This window comes from Diabrotica undecimpunctata, chromosome 3 (assembly GCF_040954645.1).
Source record: "Diabrotica undecimpunctata isolate CICGRU chromosome 3, icDiaUnde3, whole genome shotgun sequence".
NCBI classification, from domain to species: Eukaryota; Metazoa; Arthropoda; class Insecta; order Coleoptera; family Chrysomelidae; genus Diabrotica; species Diabrotica undecimpunctata.
In genome coordinates, this window is record NC_092805.1 from 123,868,941 (window position 1) to 123,892,382 (window position 23,442).

The 23,442-nt window shown below is 33.7% G+C and overlaps 1 protein-coding gene across 1 annotated transcript in view; it reads right to left on the reverse strand.

Annotated features, from left to right (window-relative positions):
• Positions 1-13,658: 13,658 nt before the first annotated feature.
• vg (transcription factor vestigial) overlaps positions 13,659-23,442 on the reverse strand; it is a 173,173-nt gene continuing 163,389 nt past the window's right edge. The window contains exon 5 of the mRNA XM_072526840.1: positions 13,659-16,830. Within this exon, the coding sequence (XP_072382941.1) occupies positions 16,781-16,830 (50 nt within the window). The 3' untranslated portion in view covers positions 13,659-16,780. The remainder of the gene's footprint in view (positions 16,831-23,442) is intronic.

The following is a 23,442-nucleotide window of genomic DNA, read 5'->3' on the forward strand; positions in this document are numbered from 1 at the left end:
AAAGAATATGTTAACTTTTTGAACTAATTTTGCGTCCTACAAGGTTAATATAGTTGAGGAACAAGGTTGAATTACAACCTTGTTCCTCCTTGGTATTGAACAAGATACCATGTTTTAAAAAATTAGATTTTAAAGTAAACCCTTATTGATGTTCCTCTTTGTTTTTTCTGTTTATGGCCCAAGGTACATTACACCCTGGCTTAAGGTACAGTGCATGTTGTGCCTTGGGGCACTTTTTTTTTGGTTATTGGCTTTGGCTTGGAACCTTTAACCACGTAATTACATTAATTATATATGAATATTAGATTAATTCATACAGGATTGTACAAGGAGGACACTTTTTACGCTCAGGGATTGATCAGAGCGGCGTTATTTTAACAAACAAGACATAAACCACGGTCAGGTAGGTGGGCAACATATGTGGTAAACATACAAAGGAAATGTTTATGAATACGATCAATTTTACACTCATACCTTTAATTTAATTTTTACAAGAAATATCATAATGATTTTAAAAATTTTTATATCGGCTTCACTTAATAGAAGATTTACGTTTAATGGTGTACTTAAACCCTCTTTTATCAATTCTTTTAGCAGCCACGTGCTGGTATTACGATGTAGTGGGCAGTTGAAAAATATGTGATTTAAATCAGCTATACTAGTTCCACACTCACATCGGTCTGTTGGGAGAACTCCTATTTTGTGTAGATATGTTTCGGAAAACATCCATGATCCACTTTTATTCTTAAGACAGTGACACTGTGTTTCTGCTTACTGTAACATCTTTGTAAAATTTTTTTTTTCAGCTACTATTGGTTGTAATTTGTATAAATTAGTGCCTGTGCTTTCACCAAACTGAACCCATTGTCTGTCCCATTTAAATTTAATATGTTGTTTGATATAGGCATGTAGGTCACATGTGTTGAATTCTTCTATCACCATATGTGGGTGCTGTAATGGATTTTTAGCTATAGAATCAGCAATAGTATTGCCAAAAATATCTGAGTGTCCCTTAACCCATACAAATTTAACACCAAATGGATCTGATAGTTTTAGTAACTGTTGAAAAATTTCTAATATGAATATATTGCTATTAATTGTGAATTTAAAGTTTAGTAAGGAATGTAATACTGACAGTGAATCACTGCATATGACAATTTTGTTCCACTGGTTTTCACAGCACAATTCAAGGGCTTTGTATATAGCACATGCTTCAGCAGAAAAGATGCTGGATTGATTTTTTTTAAATTTAAATGTGGAAATTTTATTTATTAAAGATTGACAAAAAATGTCAGGCAGGCAATTCAAATACTTGGGATGTTTGCTGAATGAGGGTTGGGACCCCGAGAATGAAATAAAGAGCAGAGTTGAACAAGCCAGAAATGCTTTTTTGAGGCTTCGTAAGTTTCTGACTGATCGCAAAGTGGACTTCAACCTCCGATACAAGATGCTTAAGTGTTACGTGTGGCCTGTTCTCCTGTACGGAATGGAAGCATGGACGTTAAAGGCCAGTTCCATTAACAAACTTGAAGTGTTCGAAATGTGGTGCCTGAGTCGAATGCTCAGAATATCATGGACGGACAGGGTCAGAAATGAGGAAGTACTCAGAAGAGCGGGCTTACAGGATAGACAACTTTTTAATTATGTAAAAAGTAAGAAGACTGCATACTTGGGGCACATTATACGAGGAGAACGATACACTTTTCAGCAACTGATACTCGAAGGGAAAATAGAGGGTAGGAGAGGTCTCGGACGTAAAAAAATGTCATGGCTGCGCAATATTCGACAATGGACAGGAATCCACAGCTATGAAATGCTTCGCAATGCTGCTAAAAACAGAATTATTTAATCCAGAATATTTAACATCTCACCTGACAAGACGATGTACGGTGGACGCCTACGCAGAAATGCATGGCACCTTAAGAAGAAGAAGACAAAAAATGCATATTATATTGATAAAATACATCCTATTGTTGACGACGAGATATAACAATTTTGATCATTAGAATTTTTTGGATTTCACAATTATTTGAAAGAAAACTGGCTTTAAGGTACAAGATGCTCCCCTACAGTTAGAGATGGGAACTTAGGGCTTACTTAGTAGTACTTATTTCATTGATCTTTGCCGAAAGACGTTGACACGCTAACGGTCTGAAGTAAATATGAAATGTCTACCATACCGTTTGGTGAATGCGGCGAAACTTCAATAAAATCTATAGTACGTCATGTTAATCAGAATCTAAAGGCAGATCAGCTTTAGATATAGAACATTATTTATCATATAATATTACTTGTATCATAAATTTTAGTAATAAATAAACGACAAAATAAAATGCTTCAAATAATTACTGCATTCTAGTTTTTTATGCCAATCCGTAATCAATGCTAGTTTAAAATAATCCCATCTAACAACATGTCGACATAGCTGTCCATTAATAATAACTAATAGTTTTTGTATCCGCTTGATACGCGAACACAAGTAAATGACTCCTCGATAGCAGGACTAAGTGCTTGCACGTTCATATTCTAATTGCTAATTACATATAATTTATCAAGCAGTTAATAACATTCTCGGTACCTATTAAATACTGAGATATTGTAAATGCCGCGTCGATTCGAATAAGATAAATCTGTGACTGATTTTTTTGTTTCAATAAAAGAATTTGAGAATTGGAGACATCATAAATTTATTGACCAAAACACTGACCATACAAAATATTCACTGAGTGTTACTTTTTCTTCTAAATATTACAGATTTTTTGCTTTAATTTTGACCTTGTTCTATGTTACTCTAAAAGAAATATGGACAAAGAAATCCCTCCCCAATGATTGGAATATGAGAATACTTTGCACCATACACAAAAAAGGAGATATCTTTGAATGCTCTAACCACAGAGGAATTACACTTCTAAATATACCGTATAAAATATTTTAAACAGTAGTATCTCACCGTATTGCACTATATGCAGAACGGATAGTAGGAAAATACCAGGCTGGTTTCAGAGGTGGTAAATCGACAATTCTTCAGATAGACTGCAACCCTGAAACAAATTATCGAACAAACACTGGAATATGGTATAGATAATCATCACATATTTATAGACTACAAAGTAGCCTATGACTCTGTGAAGAGAAAAAAAAATGTTCAAAGCAATGAAAGAGTCAGGAATATCAAATCAGTTGGTAAATTTAACAAAACTAACTCTTTAAAAAATTGAATGTAGAGTACGAATTCAGAGGGTCTGAACCTTCTAAAGAAATAAGGGGCTGCGTCAGGGAGACCCTTTCTCCTGTATTCCATTTTTCCATTGGTTCAATATACGGTGTGTCCGTAAAGTATGGAATAAATTCGATATTTCCTAAATGAAAAGCAATTTTAAATAAATCTAAAACACGTCGATTTTTAAATTTAATGTTCAACATTTTACAATAAAATTTCATTATACAAGATCATACACATTACAGTGATGAAGTCATCGGCTCTTTTTTTTAAATGTAATACCCTGTATTTTAGGACATTTTTAGATCGATAAAAATGAGCTGATTCCAAAAAAGGATAATACTGGGGGTCTAACGGATATAATTTGAAAGATATGCGCTTAGAAAATTAATTTTTATTGATTTATAATATTAATAAATTATAAATAAATAGTAATAAATAACTTGAAAATAATCCAGTAATTATTACATGACTTAATGTTAAATGTTCGAATTGTAGCATTTGTTGTATTTGACAGTAACCCAAACGTTGTGCAAATTCTTGTAGAACCTTGTTTATGCTTTCTTGAGAAATATTGTTTATTTCTTTACGAGTTCTTGTTTTTAAGTCTTCAATATTTGCAGGTTTCGTTTTATAAACAACATTCTTTAAATGGCCCCACATAAAATAATCCAAAGGATTGAGGTCTGGCGACGTCGCTGGTCATTCAATATGTCCACGTCTTCCAATCCACCTGTTCGGAAAAATTTCGTTTAGGTACCTTCGAACATCTAAAGCATAATGCGAAGGCACACCATCCTGTTAAAATCATAAACTTTTATCAAAACCTCCAAGATTAATTGTACTGGGGAATAAATTAACTAAAGTAGGTTAGGTACGAGATACCCACTTAAAAACTGAAGGTATGCTGGCTCGTTTAAATTACTTTCGAAATAGTAGGGTCCAATGATTTTATTTCTTACAATGCCCGCCCATACGTTTACCTTTTGTTGGTATTGTGTATGATGTTCCCGCATCCAGTTGGAGTTTTCTTTTGCCCAGTATCTACAATTGTGACGGTTGAAATCGCTATTTACTTTGAATGTAGCCTCATCAGAAAAAATTATATTTTGAACCAAGAGAGGGTTTCAATGGCTGTTATCCATCATTATTTCGCAAAATTGTATTCTTTTATCTGGATCATCCTCGTTTAATTCTTGTACAACTGTGCATTTTACTTACTTTACTTACTTTTACGTACTTTGTGTACCGTTGTTTTGCAAACATCGAGATCACTACTAACCTTACGAACAGAAGTGTGCTCTTCTTCAAAAGCAAGTAGAACATCTACTGTTGTAACATAATTTACAGAGGGACGACCTAATTTGCGTGCATTTTCAACCGTACCATTTTCTCGAAATTTCTTTTCAATCTTACTTACTGTTGACTGCTTGATGGGTATTTCTGGATATTTATCATTAAATAAATTAGACACTTTCATCTGAGTTCGCGATTTGTCCCCATACCCAATCATCATAAGTATTTCATATCTTTGCTTTACACTCAAACTCATTTCTACTTAAAATTAATTCTAAGCAATAATACAGAACATTCACGAATTAATACAATTATTGTACTACTTAATTGTTATTGAAGGTTACTAAAAATAATTACAGTTTACCAATAACTAGAAGTAGGCTACTTTTTTGGAATTGATAATAAATAATTTATTTTCTAAGCGCATATCTTTTAAATTATATCCATTAGACCCGAGTATTATACTTTTTTGAAATCAGCTCATTTTTATCGATCTAAAAATGTCCTAAAATACATGGTGTTACATTTAAAAAAGAGCCGATGACGTCATCACTGTAATGTGTATCACCTTGAATAATGAAATTTTATTGTAAAATGTAGAACATTAAATTTAAAAGTCGACCTGTTTTAAATTTTTTAAAAAGGCTTTTCATTTAGGAAATATCGAATTTTTTCCATACTTTACGGACACACTGTATAATACATCAGTGCAAATACTTACCTATGCTGATGATATCAGTATTGTTGTGATAACGCAAAATGTACGAGAGGCATATGTTGCATTAAAATGAAGTATATGAAAACAAGCACGCAACCACATATCTTAAGACTACTTGTTATAGAAAACGACGTCATCGAAGCAGTGAAAGAATTTGTATCCTTAACACTGAAAATGATACTACGGCAGATAGAAACCAAAAAATTTGCACGGCCAACAGATGCTGTTTTCGGCTCAATCTCCTCCTTAAACTCACAATTATATCGAGAAATACAAAAATAAAACTCTACAAAACAATAATACGCCCAGTCCTAACATACGGTTTAGAGGTCTGGACTAGAGATAGGGCATGTAATGCGGATGGAACAAAATGACCCAGCTGGAAAAACGCTCCTTTATAGACCCATTGGCCAGAAAAGAAGAGAAAACCCAAAACAAGGTTCCTTGATAACATCGATCAAGACTTGAGAAATATGGGAATGCGTGCTTGGCGGAGGAAGGCGATGGATAGGGGCGACTGGAGAGTAAACAATGAAATGTTCATCTTATCAAACTTTTACTGGTGTCCCAACCGGCGCAACTTTTAAGTATAGCCCTACATAAATAGAAAAAAAAAATTATAAACAATGACGAAAATACAAAAACCAAAGAAGAGTTAAATGGAAATTTGTTAGATATACTCTGAGACAGAAAGACTACTGATGGAGCAGAATAGTTATAAGTTGGAGACCATGAAATTACAAAAGACAAACCTAATTAGTTTCAGTCAGCCATTGTTCCTATATTAAGACTGTTTTTTTAGAAACTTTTGGTATAACCGGGAGTGGTAAGACTGGGAAATACCTAAAAATCGCTCATCTTAAATCTTCAGAGATTAGTTATGTCAACCGGAAAACATCTAATGGGATGAAAGTTAAAAAAATTACTTTGTATATCCAGTGCAATAAAACCACATCATGAAACCTTGCACAAAACAGGAAAAATAAAAACATCATTTGCTTTACCTACATGTAGCCGCCGGAATATTAAAATACCCATAAAATTTCGTTATTTTATATTTTACTGAGAATACGACCAGAAATCGACATTCGAGTTATGAAATCAATTATTAGTCCATTCGTCAGAGAGTTGTCCGCTAAAAATTATACAAACAAGCTGAATTTTGAATAGAATACTAACTTTACGACCTCAAGAAAGATGCAAAAAAGTTTACCACTTTTACACCTGGGCTTCCCCCTAAAACCCCCTCCAGAGGGGTAAAAACGCAAAAAAAAATCGATTTACCCAGAAGCAGGTGGAAACCGTAACACTGAGCATTGAAAAACCTGAAATCACATCATAACCATTTTTTCGGTACTCTGATTGATGCCAGAGTCGCCTTCAAGCAACAAGTAAAGTATGTCAGTGTTAAATCGTCAGTAGTAAGAGCGGTTTTGTCACGGCTAATACCGAATGTGGGGGGCCTAAAATAAAGCAGGAGGATGTTATTGCTGTCAGTAGTCACGTCAATATTAACATACGGAATATCGATTTGGGCTGAGACTCTCGGAACCCAGAAATCACGTAGGAAGGTGTAACGTTATAAACTTCACATATCTATTAATTTATATTTAAATAATTATTTCATTTTAATTTCTTTATTAATTTATTAATTTCTTTATCTTCAGTTTAATTTTTACTATTTTTTATTTACAAAATAGTTGGCGCCCTCTGTTTTTCTCTTTTTCCTCTGTCTTTATTTTCTCTCTCTTTCTGTCCCGTAAAATAAATATTCGCCCTCTCACTTTTTGTCCGGCAGACTATTCTGTTCCGTGTTGACAGACAAGCTAGTTACATGATATCTATAGCAACATCCTATTACATCTGTGCTAACTTCATTTAGTTCCCACTTTCCACTTTCTGTCAAAACAACTTTTCTGTGGTGGGATTATTTTTTGCCTCTTTTTGAAAATTATAAAAGAAGGCAAAAATTATTATAAGACTCATTTTTATGGTCTACAAATTCTCTTGGCTTTATTGGACATATCAAAACTTTATTGGACATATCAAAACTTTATTGGACATATCAAACTTTATTGGCTTTATTGACATATCAATAAAGCCAATTATATAAAAATATATAAAAATTGGGTCATTTGGATTTATTAACCAGATCGAATTGATTAGCCATATTCAATTTTTACACCACAAATTAGTCAGGACATACAGCCACATGTGACTGCAGCTCTCCAGAAGCCACAACTTAATTGGAGGACCTAACAGCTAGAACACACAAGCAGCCCATCGAAGCAATAAGTAGCACTTATTAACTGTTAAGCTTTGGCAGGGTTAATTATTGTTTTTTTATTCTTTTAAATAAATATGTTTGGTTAAAATTTGTCTTATTTGCTATCAACTGAGAACTCAGGTTCAATCCCTACTTTAAGACAATACGAACTCACCCTTAAGATACTGAGCTAGGCAAGGTATAGACGATAGGTTCCCATGGTTGATTGAGGTATTATATTTACAATAGTACTTCAATTCTCTTTGGTAGTCTTATCGTTACAAAGGTCGCATCGGTATATCGTCAGAGCTCTTTAAGAGTTGCCAGCGCATTCAGCACAGTATCTGAGGATGCCATATACGTCATAGACGGGATGCTATCCATTGGAGTGCTAGCTGAAGAAAGGAAGACCCTTTATCGGCAAAGAGAATCAACTACATCTACATTGTGCCAAAATGAACTTAGAAGAAGAGAACGGCAAAACAGCATTGATCGATGGTAATTACAGTGGGATTGTGCAAATACGGGCAGGTGGGCGCATTCCTTTAAAACACAGATGAATGTTTGGCTGAACCGCAAACATGGCGAAGTCAACTACTATCTCACGCAGATGCTCTCAGGAGATGGCTGTTTTCGAACATACCTTTATTGCTTTAAACGTGACGATTCTTCAGAGTGCTAATCCTTCACCGGGGTCAGTGTTGATGCGGAACACGTGTTCTTCGGCCGTCCTTGTTTCAAATTACTGCGCAGTACTCTTGAAGCAATTGTTAAATGGAAAATTCGACCAGAGACCATAGTAGAAGAAATGCTTTCATCGAAGGCAACTTGGGATGCAATCAGCACACACACACAGCATATATATGGTTAAATATATGTGTATATATGTATATGTATATACAAGAATTACTGGATATTAGTGACTGTCAATATAAACAAACAACACAGTTTATTAGGGTTGCAGTCAGAAAATTGGTCGGGATGTTAATGAAACACTCTTATGACTTTTTGTCTAGCTTTCGGAATGGTTTTATTCCTTTTTCAAGACACTGTAATAAGAAAAAGTGTAAATATTTATAAAATATCACAAATCTTTAGTGCAACTTACTAGTCGTTGAGATTATTTATAAAAGCATAGACACTCAACATTAATAACACACACATAAAATATAAAATAGTGGACAAAATACATTTTAAAATTCTTTAAAATTTAGGTAAAAATAGTAAAAATTTTGTTGTCATCTTTTACTGGTGTGTTTTAACTCTGGTACATAGAGAACAAAAAGAAAAAATCCTATGATTAAAAAGTAATTAGGTGTACTTAATATCATATTTCTTTTTAAGAAATACTAGAGGTCCATCTTAGGTGATTTTAATTTTTAAACCTGTCTTGATGGTATGCAACATGTTATGCATATAACTGTAATTTGTGTGGGTACGGGTGCAGGTAGATATTAATTTTATTTTGGATGTTTTTCCAGTAAGTAACAATAAATGTTGCTCAGTTTATCTATGTCTGACTTTTTATTGATGCAAGATGTACTCGATTTTATGGAACACATTTCCAAGAAAACACTTTTTGAATGGTTCTTTTCCTTTGCCAAAATACAGGAATCCTCAAAATTAAATTCATGTTTCAACGTTAATGCATGTTCTGTCAATGCACATGTATTTATTTTTTTGGTTTTTATATCGCTACGATGTGAGATCACCCTACTGTGAAAATTACGAGATGATTCTCCTATATATATTTTGTTACAATTATTTCAAATGCTTTTATATATATATATAAATATATATATATATATATATATATATATATAGATCAAATTTGGAAAAACCTTCAGGGTCTTCTTACTCTAATGCCACACATTGATCGCATTACTCCTGTAGTGATCCTTTCCCAAGTTAACATGCTCCCTTTCTAACTTGATTTCACCATACTGAAGACGACCCATGGTCAGAAATACGTATACATGGTTTTGTCACGGTATTCCATTGATATACCTATTTTGTTTTTTGGTTTCGTGCTTTGCGAGACATGCCAAGATCTAACTATTATGGACGACCGTTCAAGATGGAAGCAAGTTGTGCAGTTAGCCAAAACCCACCCCGGGTTGTAGTGCTACGAGAAGAAGAAGAAGAAAAGAGATGCCATTACATTTTAAAGATAGTTCAAACACTCCTGACCATGGAGCTGCGCGAAGGCGGAGTCAAATTCAAGTAAAGGCAGAAAGGTTCTATTGTAAGTGGAAATATACAGTGCATAGTACAATACGTTTCGCATGGAAGTGGGGACTAAACCAAATTTCATCTACTGCACCGTGGTCAGGAGTGCTTGCACTATCTCTACTTATATATATATATATATATATATATATATATATATATATATATATATATATATATATATATATATATATATATACATATATATATATATATATATATATATATATATATATATATATATATATATATATAACCATTGTTGTGGTATTCAAAATTGAAGAGTAAAAATATTAAATGTACGATGAAATCAATATTTAAGAGATAATAGAAAATAAAAATATTCCGAGCTGCCTGGAATTAACCAAAGGTAATCTTAGTCATAAATAATCTTTTGTATAAATATAACAAGTGAATAGTGCGGGTACAATAAATAAAAGTTAACGATGGTTTTTCCCCATAAGCCATAATGTGTTCCGTAATCCGTGTTTGCGCCATGAACAGGACAATAAAAATAGTTTTTCGGAATATGTAAATACCCAGTAGAAATTAAGTGTCCTTGTAGAAATAATATGAATTAGGAAAGTTTGTAGGCATTTCTGATTTATGTGGGGAGTGGTATGCAAATTTCTGATTGGCCGAGAATTTGGAATGTGGTGCTATGGGTGTGTATAATGAGAGGTTAGATGAATGGATAGAGGAGATGAGAGAAGTAGTTAGTTCCAGTTTCTTAAAGTGAATGGAGGGTTTTCGAGTTGGTCTCCAAGGGTAGTAAGTGATAAAGAATAAGTTGTGAGTTGGTGAAGTAAGTGTGTCCGACGATAGCTGATCTGGTACAAATTTGTAAGTAAACTTTTCTTACTTGTATTCTACGTATTGATGTTTATTTCGGAACGAGAGATTAAGTTTGGCGAGAGGAAAAGAGGCTGGCATCATTGGAAAGGTACGTGCATTCGAAGGAGAGCATTGAAGACACTAAATTGCAATATCTTGTTTAATATTGCAAATTACATAGGAGGCTGCTGAGAACTGATAGTTAATTTTGCATAGAACGAGGAATTGGACAACTCAAGGCAGAGGAAGCGTTTCAACGGGAGAAACATTCATAAGATATTCAATTTGAGAATTTTGGGTCAAATAATATTATATCATATTAGTAACGTGTGAATAAGTTGTCGATAGTCGAAGGAAATCAAATTTGTTCTGAGAGGGGACACGGAGCCGTAAAGAGAATTGGATAATTCATACAAATTTTTCTTGGTACAATCGATGTATCAAAATTGCATTAGAAGGACACTGAATATTATTTGATTTGTTTATGTAGAATAATAAGCTGGATTTTAGGTTGTAATTGTATTATATTATCCATTCATTATTGAAGGTTCAGGTAAGTAGAACGAATTTTGTTTGATAAACATTGTATGCTAATAATTTTTGGAGGTATTTTAATCAGTTTATTTTATTACATTACTTTCATATCATATTATGTTGTTTTATTCCGTTATTCTTTGGACCTAACCCATCAGCTGTAAAGTATAGATATTGAAGCACGAGTAAAACCTGAGATAATAAAATTGAAAGGTGTGATATAAATGATATAAATCATAAATCAAAAATGTTAATAATGTTTGATATATATTTTTTGTAAAGTTTTAAAATTAAAATTCTTGATATCACATTATATATATATATATATATATATATATATCAAACATATTTCTTTTTAGTACACAAAGCTGGACACAAGTGTTGATTGTACAACTTTATGCAGATTACTGGGGCCGCAGGTCTGAAGAGGCTAATTATGTTTGTTACTGATCTCATTAAAATTGACCTCAAATTGTTCAACGAAATCTCCCGATTGTAATTGTCTACGTTAAACTTTTGACCATTATTGTATCTTAATTCTGTTGTTCCTTTATTCTCGGTCAGTATCTTAGATCAAGCTTAGATTATCAGCGTATGCCATTTGCGTTTATTTATTAAAAATACAGTATAGCCCAAAATAAACAGTACTGAACTTGTAATTATTTTATTGTTCAAAAAATACTAAATACATATTTTACAATACAGGATAGGGGAAATCAGTAAATCGTGAAATGAATTTGTTTGGAAAATGTCCCTGAAGAAATTAATGAACTGCGACAGCAGTATGGCAAGTTGCCCCATCGTAGATCAGGGATAAAGCGTGTTAAAATTTGTATGTACCTCTGTTGATTAGGTGTGACTTGTCTACCATGTTCTTCGATAAAGTATGGACCAATGATTCCGTGTCCCGAAACTGCATACCAGACACTCACTTTTGCGCTATGTAAAGGAACTTTTTGAACTTCATCTGGTTTGGCAAAGCCCAGAAATCGATTTGTTCGACGATTTACATGGACTGATAAATGTGCTTCGTCTGAAAACCATACATTTTTCAAAAATTCAGAAGTTGTTAACTGTCCTGGGACGCCCTGAGTTTCCTTTTCGTTGGCACACTACATTACTCGTATTGCTAAACTTTTCAACAACCTTTAAAATTACAGCATTACTTGGAGAACGTTCATTAAACTGTTGTATGAATTGATCACACACGTATTGCAGACTTGCAGTATTACGTTGGCCGATTCCGTATGAGCGAAAATAATGCTCCACAAGAAACACTTTCTCCTCTGTACTTAACACCATTTTTAACAATTAGGCCTTAATAATTAATTGTTTAAGGATTACTTGACAGGTCTATACTAGTTAATTTGAATATGACAGCGCACACAAAGAGACGTCTATATTTCAGTTTCAGTACTGTTTATTTTGGGTAATACTGTAGTTCTTGTATTGTATAATTCGACAACTCTAGAGCACTCTACATTGAACACACGACGTACTGAACAGTGTCTATTGTAACCCATACTTGTCTCAAAGGCCTGGGAAAATTGCCGTGTTTTTGCACTGTGTAAACCACCCAGCAGTAACTGGAAGCAAGCTGCACAAGACAAAAATATATGGAAAGTGCCGAGGGAGACATGTGTCCAGCAGTGGACGCATACAGGTTTATGATGATGAAACCACTCGACACTCATTGTCGGTTTTATAAGTCTTACTATTTTGATGGTAAAGTTAAGTTCATTCTTGTATTATTACTACTCAGTCCTAGGATTATATTAGGTGAAGGTAATTTATTAAAAAATGCAAGGAATATATTCTCAATTTTTTATTACGTAAGTAACATGGGCATATTTACATATTTTAATACAGCACAGCTGAAAAATAATACACAGGTCAAATTAGTTCTTGATTCTGTGGCATATACAAACTTTATAATTTATTACAACGGCACAATTTAGTTAGATATTTTGTAAATGAACAGTTATACCCTTTACTTTTGGATAACATCCAATTATTTGTCTGGTAACTTTTAAGTGATAGAAGTATTCACAAAACCATTCAGCCTAAACTCTAACAAAACAAATATTATAATTTTTATTAAATAATTAGCCAAATTTACTAATCGTAGAAGTCAAATATATGTATAAAAAAGTAAATACAACGAATTCAATTTGAAATATGGCTATCATATTTTTAATTATCAAAAGCTGTGACATCTCAAGTTTTTAATATTTTATAAAATACAGCATATTCGATAATATGACATCTGATTTAAAAGTCTGTTTTTTTCTAATAAAAATTATGTTCTTATTTCTGTAATATCATATTTATTTATTTTCTATATCGTAAAAACAGTTCCCTTTTTTTATTGTGCATTTAATCAACTTCTGCCTTTCATTTTACAGTTCTGTACATTTTAGATTACCGACATTATTCGGCAATTAAGTGGAATAAAATAAGCCTTTATTGACCCTTTCAAACAACGACGAAAATTAAAAGCATTCATAAAATGATTTCAGGCGCTTAAAGAAAGCAGGCTAGATTATAGATATACTAGCAGGCTAGATTATAGATATACTTAATTATTATAGAAAATATACCTGCAGGCAACAACCACGGTCAGATTACATACTAACAGTAATCGCATAAAAATAGAACGGGGGGTTAGACAAGGAGACCCAATGTCACCTAAACTTTTTAATACGGTGCTAGAACATACTTTTAAGAATTTGGACTGGATGACAAAGGAAATAAAAATAGATGGAGAATATCTAAACAACTTACGTTTCGCCGATGATATACTTATAATAGCTGAAGATCTAGGTATGGCAAGAGAAATGGTACAGGAACTCGTTGTGGCTACAGAAAATGTAGGTTTAAATATAAATATCTCGAAAACAAGAATCATGACCAATTTGGTACCTAACCAGAACATCAGTATTGGTGGGAAAGAAATAGAACTCGTAGATAGATATAAATACCTGGGACATGAAATTATGATTGGCAAGGATAACCAGACTCGTGAACTGAAGAGAAGAATCGGCCTTGGGTGATCAGCATTTGGAAAACTGAGAGAAACTTTTAAAAGTGAGCTGCCCACATGCCTAAAGAGAAAGGTATTTGATCAGTGCGTCCTTCCAGTCTTGACGTACGGAGCAGAAACACTTACCTTAACAAAAGCAGTAGGTACCAAACTGAGAGTCACGCAGAGAAGAATGGAGCGGTCCATGTTAGGAATAACTCTGCGAGACAGAATAACCAACGAAGACATCAGGAGAAGAACCGGAGTGACTGACATCATCGAGAAGATAGCCAGACTAAAATGGAGATGGGCAGGACACATAGCCAGAATGACAGATGGACGATGGACAAAGAGGTTATTGGAATGGAGGCCAAGGGAAGACTCAATAAAAACTGGATAAGAGCGGCGCAAGGTTGGAAACATGAGGAAGAGGCCTATGTTCAGCAGTGGACTCTTGAGGCTGGATGATGATGATGATAAAATGATTTCAGCTTATATGACCTACGGTTGAGATTGCCTAAGATAGTTAGGACGTTTATTCACAAGACTGGATGACGGATGGAGCAAAGAGGTTGCTGGATCAAGGGCCACCTGGATCTCTATAAGACGGTTATCTGGATATCGAAAACAAGCAAAGGAAAAGAATACCAAGAAAGACTAATATGGAGATATGATAAGCTACCGGAATGAACTGGATGAGGAAAACGTAAGGATCCTTCAATTGGAAAGACCTTAGGAAGGCATACTTAAAACCAAGAATAGGGTATTTAAGTTAATCGGGATGATAATAACACAGAAGATTTTGTTTATTTTATATTGTATGGCAATTTTTACATCAGTATCTTTTTTATTTTCTTTTTTTTTCTACCGTTTCATTATCAAGTTCACAATATTATATTGTTTGCAGTACTTTTCTGAGATGTTTTATATTGGCTCATCATTTGATCATCCGTTTTGTCATCCATTTCGATTATTTTATTTTGCTAGTAGCCTTTATTAGTTTAAGTATTCTTCTTTTTGGGGTGACATATTCCTAGGGAACGTCGGCAACTACTATGCTTATAATAATATTATATTGATCTCAGTCTTGGGCTACGTGTCGCAATATCCTTCCATTTTTCTAGCCTATCCATTTTTCCTTCAATTTCACTGTTAACTGCTCTCGGCCAATAGTTTAGATATGATTTTATAAATATTAAATTTTTTTTTTCATTTTCTTCCATCTTTGTATGATTTTATTTACCTTTTAATGTATTTCATTTGTTTAGTTAGTTCAGGCTTTGGAGGAAATTTTAAAATATCAAATTGAGTAAATTTCATCTTAGATTCACTCATATATTAAATGAATAAAAAACTTTTTGCTATATTTATTGGCAAGTAATTTGAGTATGTTTGGTATAAATATCTTAATTTAAATACTTAACGTAACAAGTGAAAAGTAACTTCCAAAGTAAATAATCCAGTAATATATCCTGATGAGCAGTTGAATGGTTACTTATTTGGTATTGTTCTGAAGCTATTTTCTTGTGGCATTTTAAATTAATTACTATTTAAAATTGGAAATTGAAACGTCAATAAACGTATTTTAACGATTAATTGTGGCTTATTCCCATTTAAATAGTAATTTACTTATTTGGATTATAAACTACTATCTTTACTGTAATTCTGCTGAGGAGACCACTTGTAAAAGTAGTAAAAGTAAACTCGGTAAAAGGTACTCGATTGGCCACTTACTACTTTAAAATTTTAATGCTATGTTCACTTATATGCTAAAAGTGTAAAAAAGTTTTGGTATAGAGGCAACCTGTACAGGTATGTTGGGTATAAAAATCTCAATTCAAATACTCACAACAAATATCCACTTTTTTGGTGCTAAAAACAATTAGTTTTGAAATTTAAGGGCACATTCTTGGGACCATGTTTTTTTTTTTGTAATTAAAACTAAAGGAAAAAGTAGTGCTGCCACTCGGAACGAGGATAATCATGTCTGTTTTGCGAAATTTGAAAAATAGAAGGAGCGAAATACACTCTGGGCCAAAATTAACCGGCCACCCTAAAAATACTCAGTCATCCAATGAGGATTCTCTTTACTCCAATATCTGCAGTTTTGTTGATGTCTATTTCATGTAAACAGAAGGTTGTTTTATCAGAAAATAGAATTTGATCAGTAGAGCGTCGATATTGATTACGTTAATCTTGAATTACTCTGCAAAACTGCATTCGGCGATCTTAATCATCGTCATTGATTCCCTGAACATTTTTTATTACATATAAAACAACTAAAATGTAAACTAATTTTCGCATAGGCAAATAAGAGTATTATCTAATAAAAACTATAATGATCTGGTATTTTTGAGTAGTTATTATTTGAACTTTAAAAACAAAACGAATCGAACCATTTTCTACTTTTGCTGCCTTAATAAATTGTTATAACCTTTGCAATATACCACGAATCAAAAACCTCTTGTTTCTGAAAAGGAACATTTATTTTTTAAATAAACGTCTTTCGTTTTTTAATGAAGTCCTTTCTTCATCACTCTAGATAACTTAAAATTTAAATAAATCAGTTTGTACTATTATACATTCCACTTAATAATCACGTCTCACTTTTATCTTTTCTTTTCTTTTAAATAACAAAAACTATACAAAGTTTTTCGCGGTTCAGAACCAGTAGAGATCCTTTGAGGAGTCTTGCACTTGGGCTTCGAGACCTGAAACAATAGAAAAAACAGTTAAATAGAAGAATATTATAAAAAATTTATGAAAAAAAAAATTATATTCTCATTCACTCATCAGAACAGAACACATTAGAAAAGAACACTTCCACTCTAATGACAAAACTTGAATTTATCACAAATACCCTGTACACACCATCCTACTCTTTAGAAACTATAATGTTTATTATTTATAACATCGCTCTGAAGGTAAAAAGTGTTGAACAGGAAATAGCGTATCGCCGTATTTATGTATTACAAATAGTTTTGTTGAAGTTCAAATTTGGATGATTTTTTGAGATCTTAATCCTAACCTCGCTTTTTTCCAATTGTAAATACCTACAGATTTCCTTTTTTAAATATATAAATTGAGTAATTTTTCCCTTTTTTTTTCTATTCTACTTTAATGTCATTAATTAATAATAGGTATTAAAAACTGAAAACAAAGAAACTTTTTAAGTTTAATAAATGATACACGTGCTATTTCAATACGTGTCTTTTATTCGGTCTACATTTAATGTTATCCATGTTTCTAAATATTTGTAGGTAGGTATCGACACTCTAAATTGCAGTATCTTCAATAATCAGATTGATGTTTGCATCTGCTGATTTAGTCATGAGAACGCATTTAGTTTTCTTCAAATTCATCTTGAGCCCGTACTCATGATAGCATTCGCTAAAGCGTTGCGTTACGTTCTGTAAATCATTGATTCGTCATTATTACTATATTGCCTGCAAAATGTAACTTATTCAAAATTTCTCCATTGATAGGTGGCAAACTCTGAGGACCTGAAAACATCAGCAGGTTCATCGCAAGGATCCGTACTAGGAGCCGAGTACAATCTAGCTCTACTTATTCAATGTAACAACAACTTGAATTTAGTTAACAGAAGCTGCGGAAAAGTCAACAGATGGATGGTAAAACAAGATCCAGAGTTGTCAATCGAAAAAACAGAAATTCTGACGTTGAAAGGCCTTAGAGCATGTGCAAATCTGACTTTTGTAATAGGTAGTGTAAGGATAGAGCCTATGTACTATGCTAAATATCTAGACATCCAACTAGATACTGGTCTAAGAACTACAAAACACCCGTTCACCGGAGAACCACAACATTAATAAAAATAAGGTATGCCAAACATCGGATGTCCAAATGCCCTCAAATAAAAAAATGCACCTTTAGGTTGTACATTCTAATCTCTTATACGGCATATCCATATAGTATGAAGCTTTGGGAATGGCTACATATAAAGCACTGCCTATAAAGCTACAAGGAAAAGATAGCTAAAGAAAGAGGAACTCTATATAACAGAGAAAACGATCATCGAGCATATCTAACAGAGAGAGCGAGACAGGAACAGGATGGATGAGGTAACAAATTACATACATATACTGCGGTCATGACCCTCTCACAGCCCGGTTGCACGAAATAGACAGCACCTCTACAGCCAGATCTATAATTATATTACTTACGATGTTTTTAAAACCTTATGTACACCCTCTTTTATTTTTACATTACTCCTTGTCAGGCCAAATACACCTGCATTTTTTATCATCCCATATTTTTGTTATACTGACTCTGCATGTTATTTAAAGTGATTCTTATCGCTTTTATCAACGTCGTTTTTGATGCCTAGAGTACTAAGAAGGGTAAATTTCAATCAGCTAAGCGAGTTTAATAGGAGGAGGATAGTGATAGGATATGGCAGAATAGAATTTAGACTTTCTTTTCAGGAAATAGCGTATATAGTTCACAGAAGTTTTGATGCTGTGTTAAGATGTTATCGAGCCTGGTGTCAAGAAGACCGATCACGAAGATCAAGAGGCAAGGGTGGCATCAAAGAAGAACAGAGCGTCAAGATCGTCGCCTTAGGTTTGTACAAAAAGGGTGTACATATGTGAAATTAATAACATAATTTCAGAGTATAAGAAATGTATTAAATAGGGTTAGTTCAAAATGATTAGAAGAAGTAATAAAGGGTTGTACAGATAATAGCAAAATCAGGTTTATAAAAAGTCTTACCAATATTGCTCTTAAACACAGTCGCGGTATTTATAGATGTCCATTCGCGATATTTACTGGCGGTTGTTTCTAGTATGGGGGAGCTGTCTTTAGCGGTTTTTACACACGTCTCACAGTACTGACTCTAAGATCGAACATATAGAGGACACTTGCGTCTGTTGTCTACACGATTCAGAAGTCAAGAGGATTCGCAGTATGTTTAGGTAATTATCAGAGAGGGAGCTGTACAAACGTCCGTTCGCGTTGAAACCAGATAGGAGAAAAAGAGTCTGTTGCTAGTAGCAGTCAACAGTCGAAAGAGAGACCAAAAAGGTACTTTTATTCGGTACGAAAATCAAGACCAGAGGGGTGAAACACGTCTCGTTGCCACGCGAGTTAACAGTCAGGAGAGCGTTTTTCTATTTGGTATTTTAAGACTGTCTGTACGTCTAAAGGAATGGGGTTAAAGTGAAAGTAGGAATTATTGCTGAGGATTGATTGTATTAAGGAGATGGTAATGATTCTTAATATCGAGGTTGAGAATTATAGGAATTGATACAGTGAAAACATAAAATTGTTTTTCGCATGTGAAAAATTGAGCAAAGTTGGTGGCTTAAAAGATCACTTCTCCACTACCAAGCCTAATGCAAATGGTTTGCAGAACATGGAAGATCAATTGGGATGCGAACAATTTGTCTTAAGATTCGCAGTTATGGCCATTTTTCATTTAGACCACAGTGGATGCTACCTCTTACCCCTGAACATCGACGTAATCATCTTGAATGGCACAGAAAACGATTAGCTTGGGACCAGGAATGGAATGTGCTTGTCTTTAGTGATGCATCTCAATTCGGTTTAGGGATACATGATGGCCGAGACATGGTCAAAAGGAATGTGGTGGAAGACGAAATCTACAGTTTCTTGTCGAACGTTTTTATGTACCGTACTGTTGGGGCTATGGTATGAGGTGCCATCGCTTATGGCTTAAACTCACATCTTATCTTCATCAAAGGGCACATGAGAGTTCAGTGATTCGTAAATGAAATTCTGGAACCACATCTCATACCCTACCTTCAGATGCTCCAACATCCAATTCTTCAGTAGGATAACTGAAGGTCACACATTGTGAGAGTCACCATGGACTTCTTTGCGTCAATCTTGAGTCTCTGAGTCTCCAGATTTATCTCCAACTAAACACGTGTGGACATGATGGGTAAAAGACTTTTCAATATAGATCATTCTCCTCAAACTTCGAGCACTTCGGGGGGTGTTAATTGGGAAATGGAACGAAATACCCTAGGAGGATATTGACCACCTAATCAGAAGCTGGCCCGGGCGCATCCAAGATTGTGTTGCTCATCAAGGTGCATTAACAAAGCATTACTTAATTTACCTTAAATCAATAAATTAATTGATTTATTGATTTAAGTTGTTTCAATCATATTGAAATTTGGATCGTTTGATTATTTTGTTACCCTGTGTAATTGTACAAAATAGTTTCAAAATATAATAATTTATAATGAGTCATTTAATATAAATACTAAAAAATATAAAATATGTGGGTTCTTTTACATCATATTGGGCGGATTGCTGTAAAAATGACTAAATTTCAATTTTTGTTTAATTTTTTTATGTACTGTACCTATCTATATTGGATTTATCCAAGGTTCAGATATTGAAAATACACTAAGGAATTAAAATTTAAGAATTAAGATTCCTGAAAATATAAAATAAATACATTTCGCCATTCTAAAATGTAGTGATAGTTATGTAAGGTGTATCTAGCAGATAGTAGATAATAAGTACAAGTAGTAGGTACACAGTCACAATTGAACCAAATGAGTTCAACGACGGCATTCCACAGTGAAAGTAAAACTAGACGCTTAAGAATTTCTAGGAACCTAATCAATATCAAGTAGCAAATAACAAACTCTCAAGACCCAGATCACTTCATCACCGACATTCAACCACTCGAGAATTCATTCCACACAATTCCACGACTCAATTTCCTAGAAAGCCATCCTCTCGAGAAAAGAAAACCCATCCTTGTAATTATCCGTGTGCTTCATCCTTCCTGAGAACACTGGTCCGGCGTTGGTAAGATCGATAACTCGTTTATCCCTTGGCTGACCAATGGCGAGCGGTCGGAAGACCAGCCCACAAAGCGAGAGCTCTGCCCCCGCTCTTTTTATTCTCCCTTCTCACCCGATATGCTTACAACTCCCCGCTTGCTCTTAACCCAAACATTCCACCGACACTAATAATTGCCATTCTCAACATGGCAGCATTGAGTGTTGATCTGGTCGTGTGTGTATGGCAACTGTGCGTTTTGTGGGATTTAGTATACTACAGGGTGAAAGGGAATGTGCTTAAGTAGTTTAATAATAGTGTTCGTCTATAACGATGTGCAAAAATAACATTATTTTAAGTTATTGAAACTATTGGTTGTCCTTTTAACAAAAAATATAGGTAGAACGTAACGTTGTAATTGTAGATGAAAAATTGCCTTAGTAGGTACATGTTGGCAGTCAGAAATGCGGGGAGTTCTTTAGAAAAGCGTAATATGTACAAAATTGTAGATGAAATATGATTTATATTAGTAATTACAAAAATTTTTGTATAATATATAGATTTACATCGATACCATTTACCTAAATATACCTAAGTATTAAAAAAAGCTGACAAAATAAAATAAAATTAGATAATAAAATTAAATTGTAGCATCAAAAAATAAGTAGGTATTTCTAGAAGAACTGTTTAAATTGTTCTTCTTTTTATTCTTTTATAAGTTATATAGTCTGCCTATTTTTCAATGGGCCCCCAAGTACATTACCCGTTCCAGTGTTTTCGTGGTCATCTCAGTAATTGCCTCACCACTTGAAATAATCTTTCGCTATTTTTATTGCATACTATGTCCTCAATCATTATGTCCAAATAGTCATTCCTGTTTTATTGTGTCCATTCATTAATGTTTTCTATTTCACATTTGCTTCTGGTCCTATCTCTAAATGTTTATACATAAACCAATTTCTGCTATTTTCTGCATTTCCTCTGTTCTTATTGGATCAGTCGTATTTGCGCAGCATAAGTCATTGTTGGCCTAATAATTGTCTTGTAAATTCTGCTTTATACTTCTTTCCTTATATGTTTGTTCCTTCATATTTATCCCGCGACATTGTTTATTCTATTCACTTATGTTTCTACTTCATTGGCTTGACAGAGTGATACAGCATCATATCTTCTACCATTTACCTCCAATTTGCACCTCAATGAGTTATTGACAATCCCCGATACTTTGTCTCTCTTGGTGAAATTATTATATTAACGTTCCTAGCGTTTATTTAAATTTCTAAAGAATTTTTTAAATCGTACCTAGTCCTGAGTGTCAATTTGATTCGAATCGTTTAGTTCTTCTTCTACTTTTGATTGGATTGTGTTGTTTTGAATGTTTTGAGATATATTATTGGTAGTTTTGATTATATTAAACAGTATGTCTGTTGTATAAATTGTATACAACAGACATACTGTTTACCCCATCGAAAGCCTGTTTTAGGTCGACAAAACTCAAGTATGCAAGTCTCTTGTATCACAGAGCTTTTTGTTTAAATTATCTAGATCTGAAGCATGGTCTTTTACATCTAAAACCTTGGTGTTTTCTGCTAGTTTTATATTTTTTTATTCAGAGTGTTTGTTATTACTTTAGTTTTTAGATTTATTGTTATTTTTAGTAGTTTGATGGCCCTATAGCTCTTTTTTTAAACTTCTTTTCATTTTAATAGATTTAAAATACTTCCATTCATGTTCAGTATTAAGCGGTATGCTATTGTAGTCCGTAAAACAACGGAGCCTCAGGAGAAGATGATATTGAAAGTATTAAAACAGGCGGAAAGCATTTAATAGATGGCTATACCGCTCTGAGGAGACCTAAAGAGGTCGAAATACGTATAAGCTGCTTGTCGCTGCCCTGTATCGAAACAAAAATCTAATACCGTCATTATGTTTTATTACTTTACTCCGTTTGGAGTACCAGAAACTGAATTCACTACGAATTTTGACCATGATGAACGGCATTTGGAATGCAATTTTAGATTCCCTTGCCGAGTAATTTATCAAGCTGTTTGCTTTGAAAGTTTTAGAAGGCACAGAAGATGTTCAGAAGCTGAAATAATCCCAGTTGAATGAGTGGGAGAACATGGGAATCAACATTGATGGTGAACGATTAAACGATGTACGCTTCGCAGATGATATCGTGCTAAAACTCAGCGTCAGTCAAAATAGATTTAAAAATTAACCTTAAAAAGAATACGAGACACGATGCACAAATTGAATACGTAATATCTTATTAATATTTAGGCCACGAGCTTAGAAGACGAGTAGATGACTTGCGACAATCTAAGAAGTTCGGTTTTTAAAAACAAAATACCGATATCTTTAAGAAGAGAAGTTTTTGAACAATCTGTGTTTTCAGTATTGACTTATGGTGCAGTAACACTTAGGTACCTTCTGTTTCTGTCATTGTCATTTGCACTAGTCGTATTAATTTTGATGGTATGCCAAATTCTTCCAATATATTAGGTAGAATTGTTCTATCTATTGAATCATAGGCTTGT